This window comes from Lontra canadensis, unplaced genomic scaffold, assembly GCF_010015895.1.
Source record: "Lontra canadensis isolate GAN:19392208 unplaced genomic scaffold, GSC_riverotter_1.0 scaffold4, whole genome shotgun sequence".
Classification (NCBI taxonomy): domain Eukaryota; kingdom Metazoa; phylum Chordata; class Mammalia; order Carnivora; family Mustelidae; genus Lontra; species Lontra canadensis.
The window spans coordinates 18,319,440-18,335,607 of NW_022630998.1; the positions used below are offsets into that span (position 1 = coordinate 18,319,440).

General features: G+C 40.9%; 2 protein-coding genes across 12 annotated transcripts in view; one reads left to right on the forward strand and one right to left on the reverse strand.

The window, feature by feature from the left end:
- The window catches only part of ERAP1 (endoplasmic reticulum aminopeptidase 1), a 37,997-nt gene extending 25,139 nt beyond the window's left edge, over nucleotides 1–12,858 (forward strand). The window contains exons 12-19 of the mRNA XM_032845992.1: nucleotides 1,732–1,811; nucleotides 2,363–2,546; nucleotides 3,782–3,938; nucleotides 5,376–5,560; nucleotides 6,438–6,599; nucleotides 7,039–7,179; nucleotides 7,927–8,008; nucleotides 12,200–12,858. Coding sequence (XP_032701883.1) covers nucleotides 1,732–1,811; nucleotides 2,363–2,546; nucleotides 3,782–3,938; nucleotides 5,376–5,560; nucleotides 6,438–6,599; nucleotides 7,039–7,179; nucleotides 7,927–8,008; nucleotides 12,200–12,355 — 1,147 coding nt within the window. The 3' untranslated portion in view covers nucleotides 12,356–12,858. The remainder of the gene's footprint in view (nucleotides 1–1,731; nucleotides 1,812–2,362; nucleotides 2,547–3,781; nucleotides 3,939–5,375; nucleotides 5,561–6,437; nucleotides 6,600–7,038; nucleotides 7,180–7,926; nucleotides 8,009–12,199) is intronic.
- Nucleotides 12,859–15,527: 2,669 nt separating this feature from the next.
- Nucleotides 15,528–16,168, reverse strand: part of CAST (calpastatin) — a 111,258-nt gene continuing 110,617 nt past the window's right edge. For all 11 annotated transcript variants that reach the window (XM_032846080.1, XM_032846028.1, XM_032846020.1 and 8 more), the window contains one exon: nucleotides 15,528–15,751. The gene's annotated coding sequence lies outside the window, so the exon portion shown is untranslated. The remainder of the gene's footprint in view (nucleotides 15,752–16,168) is intronic.

The following is a 16,168-nucleotide window of genomic DNA, read 5'->3' on the forward strand; positions in this document are numbered from 1 at the left end:
AGCAGGTTTGGTCCATGGGGTCCCAGGTTGTCCTGCGCCAAGGCCACCATGGTAGGATGGCTGGGGCTTGACTGGGTATAAGCCAGGAGGGTCCCAGAGTACTCTGCTGGGGCCACTGCAGCAGGTTGACTGGAGTTGGTATGGGCTAGGAGTCTTGGACTGGCTGGGGTGGCCCTACGCAGCTGGCTAGGTGACTGAACCCTGCCCCTGTCCACAATATCACGGTGGAGGGGGAATGTACACCGCGGTTCTCACCCGCACCTACGACTTCAGAGAGAGTTCTGGCAGTTTGCCCACTGTTTGGTGGATGCTCTAGAGTTGGTCAGTGGATTTTCTTCACTTACAATCTAGTTATCCTCGAAATTGCATTATATCCGTCACATCCCAGGGTGGGCAAGTCCGATGGGGGCCTTCGGTAATAACCCTCTCGCATTACCTTGGGATGGGTTTCCTCTTATCCTGGCTCTTTCTCTGCCTTCTGTGTGTGGTCCCTCTATCATGTGTCAAGCAGAAGCTACTCAGTCAGCTCTTGATTCTTCTTCCAAAGGAATTGCTCTATATGTAGTGTATCCACAGGAGAGGTGAGTTCGGTGTCCTCCTATGCTGTCCTCCTGGATCCACGGTAGCATACGTGTAGATATGCTTATATATATATATTATATAAATATATTTACATATATTATATAGATTTTATGCATTTTATGTATGCATATTGCACAATATAATACATATATATATATATTTTTTTACTACAGGTAAGTTGGAAACATGATGTCCTCTACTCTGAAATAGTTGTGTGATATTTCTATAAAAAATAAGAATATTCACCATGTAAGCACAATATAATTATCAAAATTATGAAATGAAATTGATCTAATACTTTGACTCATAAACCTGACTTAACTTCTCCACCTTTCCTAATAACGTCTTCATAGCAAAAGAAAAAAGCTCCGGTTCAGGATTCGATATAGGCTCACATTGCATTGTCACACATGTTCCGTTGTATTTTTTTCTTCTTTTCCCGAAACAGTTCCTTAACATTTCTCTTCTTTCCTTTTCCTTTTCTTCTTTTAATAGATTGGCCTCCAGTCTTTGTTTTCTGCTGTTTGTTCATGATGGGATTCAGGTTGTACGTCACTGACAGGAATTCCACTGAAGTGATACTCTATTCTATCTTTTTTTTTTTTTTTAAGATTTTTTTTTTTAAGATTTATTTATTTATTTGACAGAGAGAGATCACAAGCAGGCAGAGAGGCAGGCAGAGAGAGGAGCAAGCAGACTCCCTGCTGAGCAAAGAGCCTGATGCGAGGCTCCATCCTAGGACCCTGGGATCATGACCTGAGCTGAAGGCAGAGGCTTAACCCGCTGAGCCACCCAGGCACCCCTGTGATATTCTATTCTTAATAAATGTAGGAGTGACAGGATGGCAATCTGTGCCATTTATAGGGGTCCAGGTCTTTAAGGTAGGACCTCTGAGCTCCAACCTCTACAGAGGGTGCTGGGGTTCAGTGGAGCCCAAATTCCCAGCTCTACTGAAGAAGTCCGAGAAGAGTGAACAGTGCTTAAACCGGTGTCCCTTGCAAAGCTGGAAAACAGGCTGGTGACATCTTGACCTCTTGGCTCTAGTAGTTTTGGTACCATCATTAAAACTCGCCTGTGTGTGGCATATGATAGATGATTTCATAACTGTTTGTTGGATTGAATCAACAAATAATCTGTCCTTTCTCTAAGGTACCTGTGGCATGTTCCACTGACATTCATCACTAGCAAATCAAACTCAGTCCAAAGATTTTTGCTGAAGACAAAAACAGGTAACTGATCGCAGAAATAACTAAGTTAAATACGGAAGAAACCGGAAATGTGTAGGACTTGCTAAGTTTGTTTTACTGTAGATTCTGATTAAAACAGAAGGATCAGGTCAACCTTTAAATTAAGCAAATTGTTGGCTTTCAATTTCTAGTGAAGATAGAAGATTGAAAATATTCTCTGGTAGCAAAAAAGAAAACCAGTGTCTTGCCAGATGGAGAATAAAGCATCTGGGTTATGTATGCTGAGAGAGAGGGATTACGAGTGAAAATTCCCCTTTTTTGAACTCTGCTGGATATCGTATGTATGGCCTAAAATATGGCTGTATTCTCATAGATCTATAAATCTCAAAATATTGGTGTCTATTGCTTGCCTTTGCCTATTGGAATGGACTTTTCTGGTTTCTGAAAGAAATGTGTCCAAAAGGAAACTCATTTCACTATTAAAATTGTTCAATATTAAACTTGCCTTTAGTTTCTTTGTCCAGTCTCTGATCAGAAAAGCTTTCATCAGCCAAGACAGAAAATGGAGCTCTGATGTATTTTATTTGCTCTAGATGTGCTCATCCTCCCAGAAGAGGTAGAATGGATCAAATTTAATGTTGGAATGAACGGCTATTACATTGTGCATTATGAAGATGATGGATGGGATTCTTTGACTGGCCTTTTAAAAGGAGCACACACAACAATCAGCAGCAACGATCGGGCCAGTCTCATCAACAATGCGTTTCAGCTCGTCAGGTAATGACAGACTCCTCAAGGTCTCGGTTTATTTCTGAAAGCTGCTATTAGCATTCAAACGCTTGATTTCTAAAGACAAAAATGATTCTTTGCTAGTAAGAAGCTAGATGGTGTTTTCTCCTAAATTCTTAAATTCCAAGGTTGCTTCTAGTCTTAGGATTAACCAACCATGTGTCTGTGTCTTCAGAGTAAAGCTGAAGCAAGTAACCTGTATTTTAATGTTGCTAACAACATAGATCAGACTGATGCAAACGTAATAGAAAACCAGGAGACCAGCCTTGTGGAGAAGCTTCTGGTCCCTAAAGCCTTGTCCCATAGCTTTTCTGGCCCTGCTGAAGCTTAAGAGTTGTTTTTTTTTTTTTTTAAACGATTTTATTTATTTATTTGACAGAGATCACAAGCAGGCAGAGAGGCAGGCAGAGAGAGAGGGAGAAGCAGGCCCCCTGCTGAGCAGAGAGCCCTCGATGTGGGGCTCCATCCTAGGACCCTGGGATCATGACCTGAGCTGGAGGCAGAGGCTTTAACCCACTGAACCACCCAGGCGCCCCGCTTAGGAGGTTTCTGCCTATGTCCCTTTGTTCTAAATGTTGAGTTCTTCATTTGCCGGACCTCTTGGGGTGGCAAAAGACAATGGGGGCATAAAGATAGAAGTGGTTTTTCTAGTTGTTTCTGCCTACCTGAGACTATTTCCCTCTGTAATATTGCTGAATTCTTGGAGGATTTTGCACTGAATATATACCCTGCCACTGAGACTTTGGACACCTGCCCTCCATAATTAAGGTTTTTTTTTTAAGATTTTTAAAAATTATTTCATAATGAAGGGATTTATCTATATTCACTTTCTTTTTGAAGTGGAGACAAGAATGTTTAATGCAGACGCTCAGACTTTTGATGGGGTGGCAGTCTCTCTGGATAAGATTACTATTTTGATAAAAATCACTATCTTACTCTGGATGTTGAGCCCCCTGTCTGTTGTTTCTTAGAGGGACAGATGCTGACCTAACTCTTCACCAAGAGTTAGCACTGGCTCTATTATTATTCAAGAAACTTCCTCCGCAGTGGTAAATAAGCCAGTGCTACGTGTGAAAGAAAAGATACTTATATAAAGGTCCTGTTAATAAGGTGGCATTTATATCTGATTGAATGTTTCACTGGAAGATTAAAATATCTTTTGAAACAAGAAGTTGATTTCCTGGTTTTTGTTTAAACTGCTAACCATGGTGTCTCTTGACCAGCAATGGAAAGCTATCAATTGAAAAAGCCTTGGACTTAGCCCTGTACTTGAAACGTGAAACTGAAATTATGCCGGTCTTCCAAGGTTTGAACGAGCTGATACCTATGTATAAGTTGATGGAGAAAAGAGATATGAAGGAAGTGGAAAATCAGTTCAAGGTAGAAGCCGTCGATAAGTTGAATAGTTACATACTCGTTTGCTTTTGTATGGTGTGGGAAAGCATCCTTACCATTGTGTATATATAGGTATATCTATACAAAGTACATCAGAATTAGTATTTGGATTAAATAGCAAAGATTTGGGTTTCATTCTTACACTAAAGACAAAGCACTATAAGAATCTGTACTTAAATTTTATGGAATTGTTATTCCCTTCTTTTTGCAAATCCTTTATTTCATTTTACTTGTCTTTTGATGTTTACTATTTAATTTTTATTATATTCAAGTTAACATATAATGTTATTATTAGTTTTAGGGGTAGCATTTAGTGATTCATTGGTTGCATATAACACCCAGTGCTCATTACAGCACATGCCTTCCTTAATGCCCATCACCCAGTTACCTCATCCCACCACCCCTTTCCCCTCCAGCAACCCTCAGTTTGTTTCCTGTAGTTAAGAGTCTCTTATAATCTGCCTCCCTGTTTGTACCTTTTATTTTTCCTTCCTTTCCCCGATACTCATCTGTTTTAATTCCACATGTGAGTAAAATCATATAGTGTTTATCTTACTTTGACTTTTTTCACCTACCATAACACCCCGTATTTGGATCCACATCATTGCAAATGGAAAGGTTTCATTCTTTTTGATGGCTGAGTAATATTACACACACACACACACACACACACACACACACACACATACACACACCCCGCATCTTCTTTATCCATTCATCTGTCAATGGACTTCTGTGCTTTTCCCATATTTTCGCTCTTGTGGACATTGCTGCTATAATATTGGGGTATAGAGGCCTCTTAGAATCACTCTCTATCCTTTGGATAAATACCCAGGAATGCAATTGCTGGATCATAGGGTAGCTCTATTTTCAACTTTTTGAGGAACCTCCATACTGTTTTCTAGAGTGGCTACACCAGCTTGCATTCCCACCAACAGTGTAGGAGGGTTCCCCTTTCTCTACATCCTTCACAACATCTGTTGTTTCCCGACTTGTTTAATTTCAGCCATTCTGACTGGTGTGAGGTGGTTTCTCATTTTGATGGTTACTCTTAAGATACTCCATGACTCAGGTACTTGAGGAAGAGGGACAAAATCATTTTTGGCAAAATGTTATGAAGTCCTGTTGTATGATTTGCTCTCAAAATTTAGTTCTATAAACCTGGTTTCAAAAGTGGTAGTTCATCATGATTTTTAAATAGATAAAGGTATATTTATAAAAGATGCTTATGCAAATAGTAAAATCATGATTTTCTTGTTTTTGCCCCCTTTTATAAGTAAATATAAACAGAATCACGTGGTTTAAAAAAAGAGTTGGATCACACTTTAACAATTAATCCCCACTCCCCTGAGGGTGTATCAACTCGTCTAAAACACAAGGCGGCCCAGGACAGTACTGGTGACACATGTGGCTTTCCCGCAGGCCTTTCTCATCAGGCTGCTGAGGGACCTCATTGATAAGCAGACGTGGACAGATGAGGGCTCCGTCTCGCAGCGAATGCTGCGGACTGAGCTGCTCCTACTTGCCTGTGTGCGCAAGTATCAGCCCTGCGTGCAGAGGGCAGAAGCCTATTTCAGAGAGTGGAAGGAAGCCGATGGAAATCTGAGGTCAGTGCTTACGGAACAATGAGTCTGTTCCCGTAAAGGCTATCTTTTCTGTTTTTCATCGTCATTGCTAGATGTTGGGAGAAAAAAACAAGGAGAGACAAACCTCCCGTGCTGTACTTCTTGGGAAAATAAATTGCTTTTTGGGATTTTCCTGTGTATCTCTCAACTTTCTGTTTTAAGAAATGCTAGGAGGGAAATTCTATATATAAAAGTCAAATATCTGGAGAGTTAAAATGGGATCAGAATGATTTCCGTCTAATGGAGGTAAAGACCAGAACTGTAACAGCTGTCCTAGAGAGGAACAGAGGCAGTGCATGCCACAGCAGTAGCTTCTTTGGGCTTCCAAAGTCCCTGATAAGGTGTGTGTAGTAGTTGCTGATACCATTGAAGCGAAGTAGGGTCTTCCTGTATTTAGAATTTATTCTTGAACTTTAATCTTTGGAGCTTAAATCTCTCTAGGAGATATTAAGCCAACAATCTACATGGCTCCATTTAAAGAAAAACCTGCGAACAGTGGTCCTATTGGATTCCTGACTTTTGTTCATGGACTACATCTTGAGTCTACTTTGAATTTCTTTCTTTTGGCCTGAGAAGTGACCGTCTGTCCTGTTCCCCAGCATCATGGTGTTATATATGTAGGTATTTATCAAAGTGGTTTTTCCCATTATGGTTTTGAGAAGGGTACTTAAAGCCTAATTATAGATACTTCCTTGTGCCTCTCCCATTAAATCTGAAGAAAGAGGTAATTTTTGTTTATATTTCCAGGCATGTTGCTCTGCTCACTGGGCCAGTTTATTAGTTTGTCATTGGTCATCACTCTACATCCAGACACACTTCCTGCCTCTCAGACTCTCACCAGTGATGTTCTTTCCCACAGCCTGCCCAGTGATGTGACCTTGGCAGTGTTTGCTGTGGGGGTCCAGAACCCTGAAGGATGGGATTTTCTTTATAGAAAATATCAGTCATCTTTGTCTACTTCCGAGAAAAATAAAATAGAATTTGCCCTCAGTATTAGCCAAGATAAGAACAAGCTTCAGTGGTGAGTAATTCATTCATGTTCACGTGGCCAAAAGGAATTAAATGAGCTCAGATCTCTGTTCTCTTGGCTGGGAACTGCCTTTTCTGCTGGGAACATTTTTCCAGTGGGCATATGTGTAATGAGTGTGGTCATTAATTAGGGGAGAAGCAGGTGTTAGGAAAAATATTTAAAGGGATATATATTTGTGTCTCTTTAATATGTTTAGAAACACATATGGCAAAGGCCTTTCTTCAGTTGTCTTATTAACAAACGAGAATACATGAGCATGGGTGTTGGAAACACTATATAAATGTGAGTTTTTATTATGTAGCTATAGCAACTATCTTGTGTTTATTATTGACAGATGGGCTTTTTTCTGTCACACATTATTTTACTGAAGAAATTCATAACTTTTCTAGGGACTTCTCATTGTTAACATTTCATCTCTTAATCGTTCTAGGCTACTAGATGAAAGTTTTAAGGGAGATGTAATAAAAATTCAAGAGTTTCCATATATTCTTGGAGCTGTCGGCAGGAACCCGGTGGGATATCCATTGGCCTGGCAGTTTCTGAGGGAAAATTGGGATAAACTGATAGAAAAGTAAGTAGTGTCAAAACTTGTGCTGTGACTAGAAAGGTCCATGAACCCGCGTGTGTTTTAGCTTTGTAAAGTCTAGACGGATTTTTTTGATTGAAGAGAGCAAGTAGAGGTACTTAAAAAATTCTTCTTAGAAAATATAACACTTAAATTTAGTGCTAATGAATCTGGATAGTCCAGTATTCCAGTCCATCTGGAATAATCCTTTTCCACACCGCAGACCAATCTCAAGGCCTCCTGTGTGCAGTTCACCCCAAACAGTGGGTTAGCACTTCGGCCTGCTTGTCTGTGCCCTTGCCTTGCTCTTGGAGCACTTACCAAGCCTCTACTGCTTTCTTTTGGGTACTGAGTCATTTACTCAGCAGTTGGTGTTTTTTGTTTTGTTTTGTTTTGTTTTACAACTATATCTTAACACTTTTGAGGGTAGAGATAATGTCATGGATTTTTCATGCCTAAGCAGTTTCTAGTTAAATACTGTAAGCACATAAGGTGCTTAAAAACACATGCCGAGGGGTGCCTGGGTGGCTCAGTCAATTAAGCCTCTGCCTTCGGCTCAGGTCTTGATCCCAGGGTCCTGGGATCGAGCCCCAGGTCAAGCTCCCTGCACAGTGGGAAGCCTGCTTGTCCCTCTCCCTCTGCCTGCCTCTGCCTACTTGCGTTCTCTCTCTGCCAAATAAATAAATTAAAAAACAAACCACAAGTCGAATGAATTGATATTTTACAATACATCTTGACGATTTCCATTTCCAGGTTTGAACTTGGCTCAAATTCCCTAACCCATATGGTCATCCAAACAACAAGCCAGTTCTCCACAAGAGCACGGCTTGAAGAGGTAAAGAAAACTTAACTGAATTTAAGCAACAATTAGCTAATAAATATGGGGTAGACAAAACAAGGGTGTGATGAGTTAGGAATGGATTTTGTCACTTAGTAGATATTCTTTTTGGATGCTCTGGTAACCAAAATTACTTACAAATGAACTATTGAAAACTGTGCACTTCCTCAACACAATAAGAAGCTTGGCTCTGCCATTATAAACCTTTGGGCTTAAGAAATTACTGGAGACATTTAATTCTGTATTTCTTAGGGTATTAAAAGTGATCATTAGAGGTGTACATGACCTACATGATCATCAAGCTATTATGAATGAGGCAGGTCTGGAATCTTGGTTCTCTGCTATCCCGGTTCAGGATTTCTTGTTACTTACTTATATGCACTTTGAGAAATAATTTTAGGCAACTTACAAGGTCCATATATAAAAGAAAAGTTAAATAACAAGAAGCTGCATGATTGACAGAGGTAACTATATCAGGGATTTATGCTGAGGACAATTTATTGCCATTAAACCCTAAATACAGCAAAGTTTCCTAGCAGTCAAGAAAAAAATGAGAAAACAGTACAAGTTATTCTCATTGTCTAGTAAGAGGGAACCACAGAACATAAGTTTCCCACAAAAGCAGACTCTTCATTCAGTCCTAAAGTTTGAGGAATTTGATGTCAAGGTCATTGTTGTGCCCCTTCTATAAAAATGTTTCCAAAGGCATAGAAAAATTTTATAAGGCTTTTAAAAATAGGTTGCACGTAGGGTGCCTGGGTGGCTCAGCGGGTTAAGCCTCTGCCTTCAGCTCAGGTCATGATTCCAGGGTCCTGGGATCGAGTCCCGCGTCTGGCTCTCTGCTCAGCAGGGAGCCTGCTTCCCTCTCACTCTCTCCCCCTGCCTCTTTGCCTACTTGTGATCTCTCTCTATCAAATAAATAAATAAAATCTTAAAAAAAAATAGGTTGCACATAAATAAAAACGGAGAACCTAATACTGATCTTTTTAGGAAAACTTCCATTGTATGTTCTGGTTACACCATGATAGAGCTTGATACAGGGAGAATGCTTTGAAAATGAGTAAGAAATGTCCCATCCCTTCTCTCTGGTTTGTCAAATTAACCGGCACATAATCCAAGGTTGAACTCGAGTGAGCAGAGCTATTCTGTGTGATGATGGGGACCAGTCAAGAGCTAAGGGTAGTTAAGACAGTTGTCCATAACCCGAATCTGTAGCAACAAAACATTTCATTTAGTCACTTGCTCATTCCTTTGTTTTCTCAGTAATTCTCTAAAGATACGACATTTTTACTGTAAGGCTGATGTGGATTTAGGTTCTGGGGCTATGACAAGGACCAGAGTAGACAAAGCCCTTGTCCTCATAGAGCTTAAATTCTGCTGGGGGAATAAGTTACAAAGTTACCTAAGTCAGGCTATATGCTCGGAAGATGAATGAGGCAAGGTAAGGAGAGCGTGACAGGGTAAGAACTTTGTTTTATGGGATGGTGAGGAGACTTTTGAGCAGAGACTGAAGGAGATGCAGGTGTGTGTTGTGTGCAAAAGGCCTGAGATATATACAGGGCATGGAATTGATAAAAGCCTGGATGTCATCAGAAGGGAGAACGTTCTCCTGTGTAGGAGTCAGCCCGGAAGCCTTCTTGGCCTCCACATCCAGGTCATCCCGGAGTCTCCCTGGCTCTGCTCCCAGCATCTCTACTGTATCTGTGCACTCAGCTGCATTTACTCCCCCTAGGCCTCTCTCCGCTCCTGCCTGGCCCATGCGAGAGCCACCTGCCTGACTTCCCACTTGGCCAACACCAGACCATTTTCCACATTTAAATCTGAAAATCAGCCCATGACTAATCCTTCCTTGAAACTTGACCTGTGGATCTTGGAATAAATGCCAGACCTTCCCTCCCCACATGCATGCAACCATAATGCCTGGGCTCTGGCCCACCTCTCCAGCCAGTGAGCACACACTGTCCTGTGTCACCATCCTGCAAACCTTGAACCACTCAGCTGCCTCCTGCTCCTGCACCAGAAGGTGCTGATTGTGTCTCAAAGCCTCTAAACTTCTCTCTGCCTCGCTTGGTCTGCCCCTAACTTGTCAGTGGAAAGGCTTGTTGAGTCCTTCAGAGGTCCCAGGTCACTTGTCCCCTTCCCAGGCTGCTCTGTGGAAAGCAGGCCACCTGTCCCAGTCTTTCAGCCTCAGTGTATTTTGTCCATGATAGTATATTAACAGTAGCTGTGTTGACTGTTTGGTGTCTTTCCAAGTAGAGTGTAAGCTCTAGGAGTACATGGGTTCCTTGCCTGGTCCCTTGCCACCACCTCAGTGTCTAGCACAGTAATTGGGCCAGAGTGATGAGGACGTGTTAGAGGACATGTTCATGAAGAGATGGATGAGGTTGAGTCCCGTTACGGGCTGAGGTTTAAGCTCTGCCCTTGACCCACATTACAAAACTACGTTTTCAGCAGTGCTCTGGGAGGGAGAGCTCATCCTTAGTTCACTAAAGAGGAAATTGAGCCCCAGAGAAGTTAAATCATTTACAAAGGGTCAAACAAGTTAGTAGGATAAAACTCCCCCCCCCCCCCCCAATCTCTGTATCACACTGCTGATTGCACAGGAAATACTCTGAAGGAGGCAGGTTTGTGCTCATTTGGGATGCTGCATTTCCCAAGGTAGATGAGGGTAGGAGAGAGAATCTGGAGTCAGGAAAAGTCTGAGGGCAAGGCTTATCAGCTGGCTTGGTTACAGCTCTTATAGGTTTTTTGGGGTTTTTTTTGTTTTTGTTTTTGTTTTAGTGGTACTATTGTGAAGGGCTCCTTCAGGATTATTTCAAATAATTTGAAAATATTTAAGAAGCCATGCTTAATCATTAAAAAGTTAGTAAAGTTGGGACACCTGGGTGGATCAGTTGGTTAAGCAGCTGCCTTCAGCTCAGGTCGTGATTCCAGTATCCTGGGATCGAGTCCCACATCGGGCTCCTTGCTGGGCAGGGAGCCTTCTCCCTCTGCCTCTGCCTCCCACTCTGTCTGCCTGTGCTCGCTCTAATAAATAAATAAAATCCTTAAAAAAAAAAAAAGGTTAGTAAAATTATTGATGTGACTGGACTGCTGAAAAGAACAGTTGTTCTCTGCCCTGAATATTAATCTGGAGTCTGAGAGTCTGAAAGAGTGGGCTAAGCTTCAAGCGAAGGCAGGACCTTGAGGCACAGTCTATGTTCTTCAGGTGGCTACAGCAGGAGGGCGGGCCTGGAGCTCACTGAGAAGTTGTATTGAGATACAGTTTGAAAAAAACCCCAAGTCATTTAAAATTGGAATTTGACCTTCAAAAGCCTGTTCTTACCCTTCTTTTTTTCTTAAATTTAAGATATCATAACAGATTTTTAAGGAATTAACTGTCTGGAATCCATGTTGAATGAATACAACATCTTGGCTTAGACTTACTTCCTGTCTCCACAGTCAAAAATTTATGGATTAATGCTGTGAAAACTTAGGGGACAAGGTTAAGAACCTTTTAAGGTGAAACAATACTACAGTAGTCCGTGCTGAGGCCAAACCAGACAGTGTCTCACATGAGCTTAAAGGAGTTAAGAAACCCAGCCCTGAAACAAGAGGAGGCAGCGGTCTCTTATCTCCTTAAAACCATGGGCAACTCGGTGTGGGTTTTAATCTTAGAGGAACAATACACGAATTGTGGATTAGGATAAAAAAATTTGGCAACGCTTGGGGGATTACCACCATAACTTGCTAAGAACCCTTTTCCTCAGTGTTCCTCTAATGATCTACAAGGCCAGGCCCGTGGAGAAAGACTGCACTTGTGTGACCGAAACTGTTTTACTTGGCAAAGAAGAAACTGCACATTCTGCTTTTTAGAAACCATGTTTAAAAAAAGTTTGCATCTGCCTGTATATAAAAATACATATTAATACACTCAAACCCTAATTATTAAATGGTACACAGTGAAGTCTTTTACAATCTGGCAACTGTGAATAAAGCTGCGGAGAAAAATAAAAATTTGACTTCATGAGGCATGAGCTCATTTCATATAGCTTAAGTTTATGTGTACATAATTGTTTCCAGATCCCTGACGCTGCCTGCTATGTAGAATTTTGATACATGCTGGAAATTTGGCTTTGGTTTTCTTTTAACTAGCCCAAACTTAGATTTGTATAATACATTTTTTAAAAATCCGGTTTTCCTTACCAGGTAGAAGAATTCTTCAGCTCTTTAAAAGAAAAGGGTTCTCAGCTACGTTGTGTCCAACAAACAACTGAAACCATTGGGGAAAACATCCGTTGGATGGACAAGAATTTTGAGAAGATCAGGGTGTGGCTACAAAGCCAGGAGCTCAAACTGCTCTAACAGTTTGTTCCTTGCTGGTTCCTGTGATGTGTAATCACTACAATGTCGTCGAATGGGATTATTTTCAAATCAGAGATGGCGGTTTCGGCTCCACTGAAGAGGATTCCTTTTCCTTCTTCCTCATTGGACTATTCCTGTGAAAAGACCGGTGGACTAAATTGTCCATCGATGGGTTACTGCTACTGTGTCTCTTGATAGGTGTTGCCTTGCCCTGTCAACCCAGGGGGTGGGTTCCCTACTGTGGAGGAGTACCTTAGTCCTTTTGTTTCCTTACACTTATGCCTGGTGCTTTCCAAAGTCCTCCCCAGGTGTGTGTCACCCATAAGCTGTTGAGTCACTGTCTTCTAGAGACTTGTGAATAGTGCAGACCACTGAACAGTGAACGGTTGGATCGATGACTAAGCCGGTACGTTCCACCTTTCCGTTCCCTGCGGCAGGCCGAGGCTGACTTCTAGGCCCATGTCCTCAGGCTTGTTTGCTCTCTTTTGGTCTCCCAGGAAGGCAGATGGAAGCACGGGGTGGGAGAGAGTACATGGGGGTGTTATATTACCCTGGTTCCCTTGGAGGCTGCCTTTGGCTGACCTCCACTCAAGCTCAGCTCTTGAGAGGCACCCCCCACACACACCAGTCCTTTCCACACCTGCCTTTCGGAAGCAGCTTCCTGCTCTCATCCCTCCAGGCTGAGGGAGGGGTGAAGGGCGGGCCTGGCTCTCACTGGCAGTACTTATGGGTTCTTTCCATCCTCCCCACACCTTTGTTGAGAAAATGAAACTTTTTATAGAACCCTCAATTATAATTTGAGTGTGTGGTCTACTTCCTCAGGGACCCCGACTGATACTGTCCCTCTGAGAAAGCAGGGAGCATTCATTTAGGTCTAGCAGAAAAAGCCTTTCATCTGAAGTTGAACCCGGGAGCTGTTGATACTTCGGTAGGTGATGCTGCTTCTTCCTGCTCCATCTTTGGCCTAGCTTGTAACTCCCCAATAACTTGTTACTGGCACTTACTGCCACCAAGTTACAGCAGAGTCTCCCATAAATTATGTACTGTAAAACTGAAAATACTTATAATTAGCTTATGTGTGGACAATGTATTGTCTTTGAAGTCTTTTATGAGTTTTAATATACTGCAAAATTTAGGATAAAAGAATATGGTATGAAAAAACGTCAATGTGTTCCAAAACACTGTGGCACAGAGTGACTTCTGGACACCAATGAGTTTACAATTCTATTTTTGTATGTATTGCATGGTCCTCATGGTTTGAGAAATCAAAACAAAATGAGAAATCACTAGTAATTTCTACCCCCCTAAGGTATTAACCTCTTAAAAGACATACAAAGCCAAAATTTCAATGTAAAATATTTTTAATTGTGGGTAATATTTTTGTATTTTGATTTAATGAAACATGGAAACGGTGGTTTTCATTTTTGGTCACCTGTGGAACCTCTTCTAATTTGCTTTTGTTGGCGAAGTCCATTTTCTAAATAGATACAATATTGCTACACCAATGTACAAATTCCTTTTTTGTAATAAAAGTTGTCTCCTTGGCCTCTAAGCAGACATTTGCAGTGATTTCCTCCTCATGAGAGAGACAGATGCAAGACGACAATGATTCTATAATTTAGTCTTGTCATCACTAATGACCAGTGAACACCCAAGTCTTGAAGCCCTTTGTGATGAACAAAAAGGCCTATGCAGAGTACCTTTTGTTTACTATCACAAGCATGTTTTCAATCTTTGGATTTAAAAGTACTTGTATATAGCATGGGAATCCTCATGTACTGCAGCCAATTCCCTGCACGCTGTCAATGCAACGGTTTCGCTTAACAAAAGCACCCCCCCAACTTTATACTACCTAATTAGAAGAATTAGAAATAGTTAAATCCCAGAGGAACAGTGGGTTTTTTTTGTGTGTGTTCTCATTAGTGCCTTGGAAAGGGCTGTTTAGTCACCCTAACACCGGCTTTTATTTCCCAGATTTAGAAAGATAGAATAATGCCGGCATCTCTCATGGGATAGATACACAGCTTTTAAAGCGGGTGAAGCTTGAAACCTTATAGGTATGTGCATGTTTTTTAAAGAGAATTTTTGAAGAGAATTAATTTTATGCCCCATTATAAGCCGTTCTTTTGTTGTTGTTGCCCTCCCCCCACCCTTAGACAGTATTAGTGATACTAAGTTTTAGTGAAGTCAGTTAAATTCTGATAAAAACTTAAAAATGCCTGCTTGGCAAGGCTCGTTTCTCTGGAAACAAATTGCAAATCAGTTTGATGACAGGGACCTGCTATCTTTTCCTGCCTTCAGGACCAAGAAATAAAGATGAAATTAAGTATTTATCAGAATCCCCTCAAGCCTATCAGTGCTAGGTTCGCAAACAATTCATTCCAGAAGATCTGAGAAACCCAAATCTAGGGTCTCAGAGTCTGGTTCTTGAATTACTGTGGGGGGAAAACCAGGTTTTTAAATTCTGGATAGCTTTTTTTTTTTTTTTTTCTTTAAGTAAAGGTTTTTGTATTTGGTAAACCCAACTTCCATGAAGCCAGTCGGGATACAGTGCACGGACTAACGTGGCAATGGCTCCAAGTGAACAATTGCTCTGGTTATGTGTGTCAGAAATGGAAAGCATAGCTTAACACAGTAACCCAAGTTCAAGGCATATGCATATTCTAAGGATTAGATTTTACTACTCTCGGAACTCATTATGTGGTGACAGACTGCATTTTGCTTCTCTGACTTGATTCAAGTCTCAGTGTCTTTTGTGCTGGCTATAAGGGGCAGAAGCCCTAACCTCTGGCAAAAAAGAATACTGGGGGCAGTATGTCCTGGTCTGTCCAGGTTATCTATTAATTTATTAGCAGCCCAAGAGGAGATAATGTGCCCAATGTACAGTATTTTAGGTTTGACTTATTAACCCAAAGAAATCTCAAGTACAATTCCAAAGCCCAAGAGGAAATGGATCATGAGAAATCAGGACATTTGACACGTTCAAAGCATTGTTTTCCAAATGCTAACAACAACAAAAGAATTAAGTGCTAACTGAAAATACTAATGAGATTTACAGGCACTGTGTGTAGAATGTGCAAAAGTTTGCAAAGGTTTTTCCTTTTTTTATGTGTTGCTTTAAGAAACTATCAAATATATCTCATAGAAATATAAAGTTCCCGTCTCTCCCAACTGAAGGCATTTTTTAAAAATTCAAAGTTTATCAATACTCAGTACAGTAACACAGATGAACCACACAAATTCATTTTCTTTCTGGGAAAAGAATAACCAATGTTTAGGATATCAAGATTGGACAAGTAACACTGTCTAGAAGCCACCCAGAAAAATTTGCTGTTGTTCAAAGCTTTGTCCTTCAAAAGTCACCATCCACCAGCTGAAGATTTTATAGGCAGATACCTTGAAAAAGTCAAAAGGAAAAAAAAAAATCTAGTAAACTGTTTGATATGTAATTTTCTTGACATGGGCATAGTCAATTTAACATTTACTAAAAGCACTAACAGACAGATTTTCCTGTAAGTAAACATGAGCATCTTAAAAAAAATTCTAGAATTTAGAAAATAAAAAACTTGTAATTTGGGTGAGTATCTTTGGAATAGGTCTAATAAGGATACCTCCCTTGTTAAAGGAAATACCTTACCATGGTGACAGAGACTAACCCAATCTTACCTTCATTTTTAATTTCTTTAGACTTTGGTCAGCCAGTGGTCAGGAGGTTTGAGGACTTAGAGTAAGACCCATTCCTTGATAAGAGGAATTACATAGTACGAATGGTAAGGGCTTTCAGCGTAAATCTGAGTCCTTCAACCACATTAG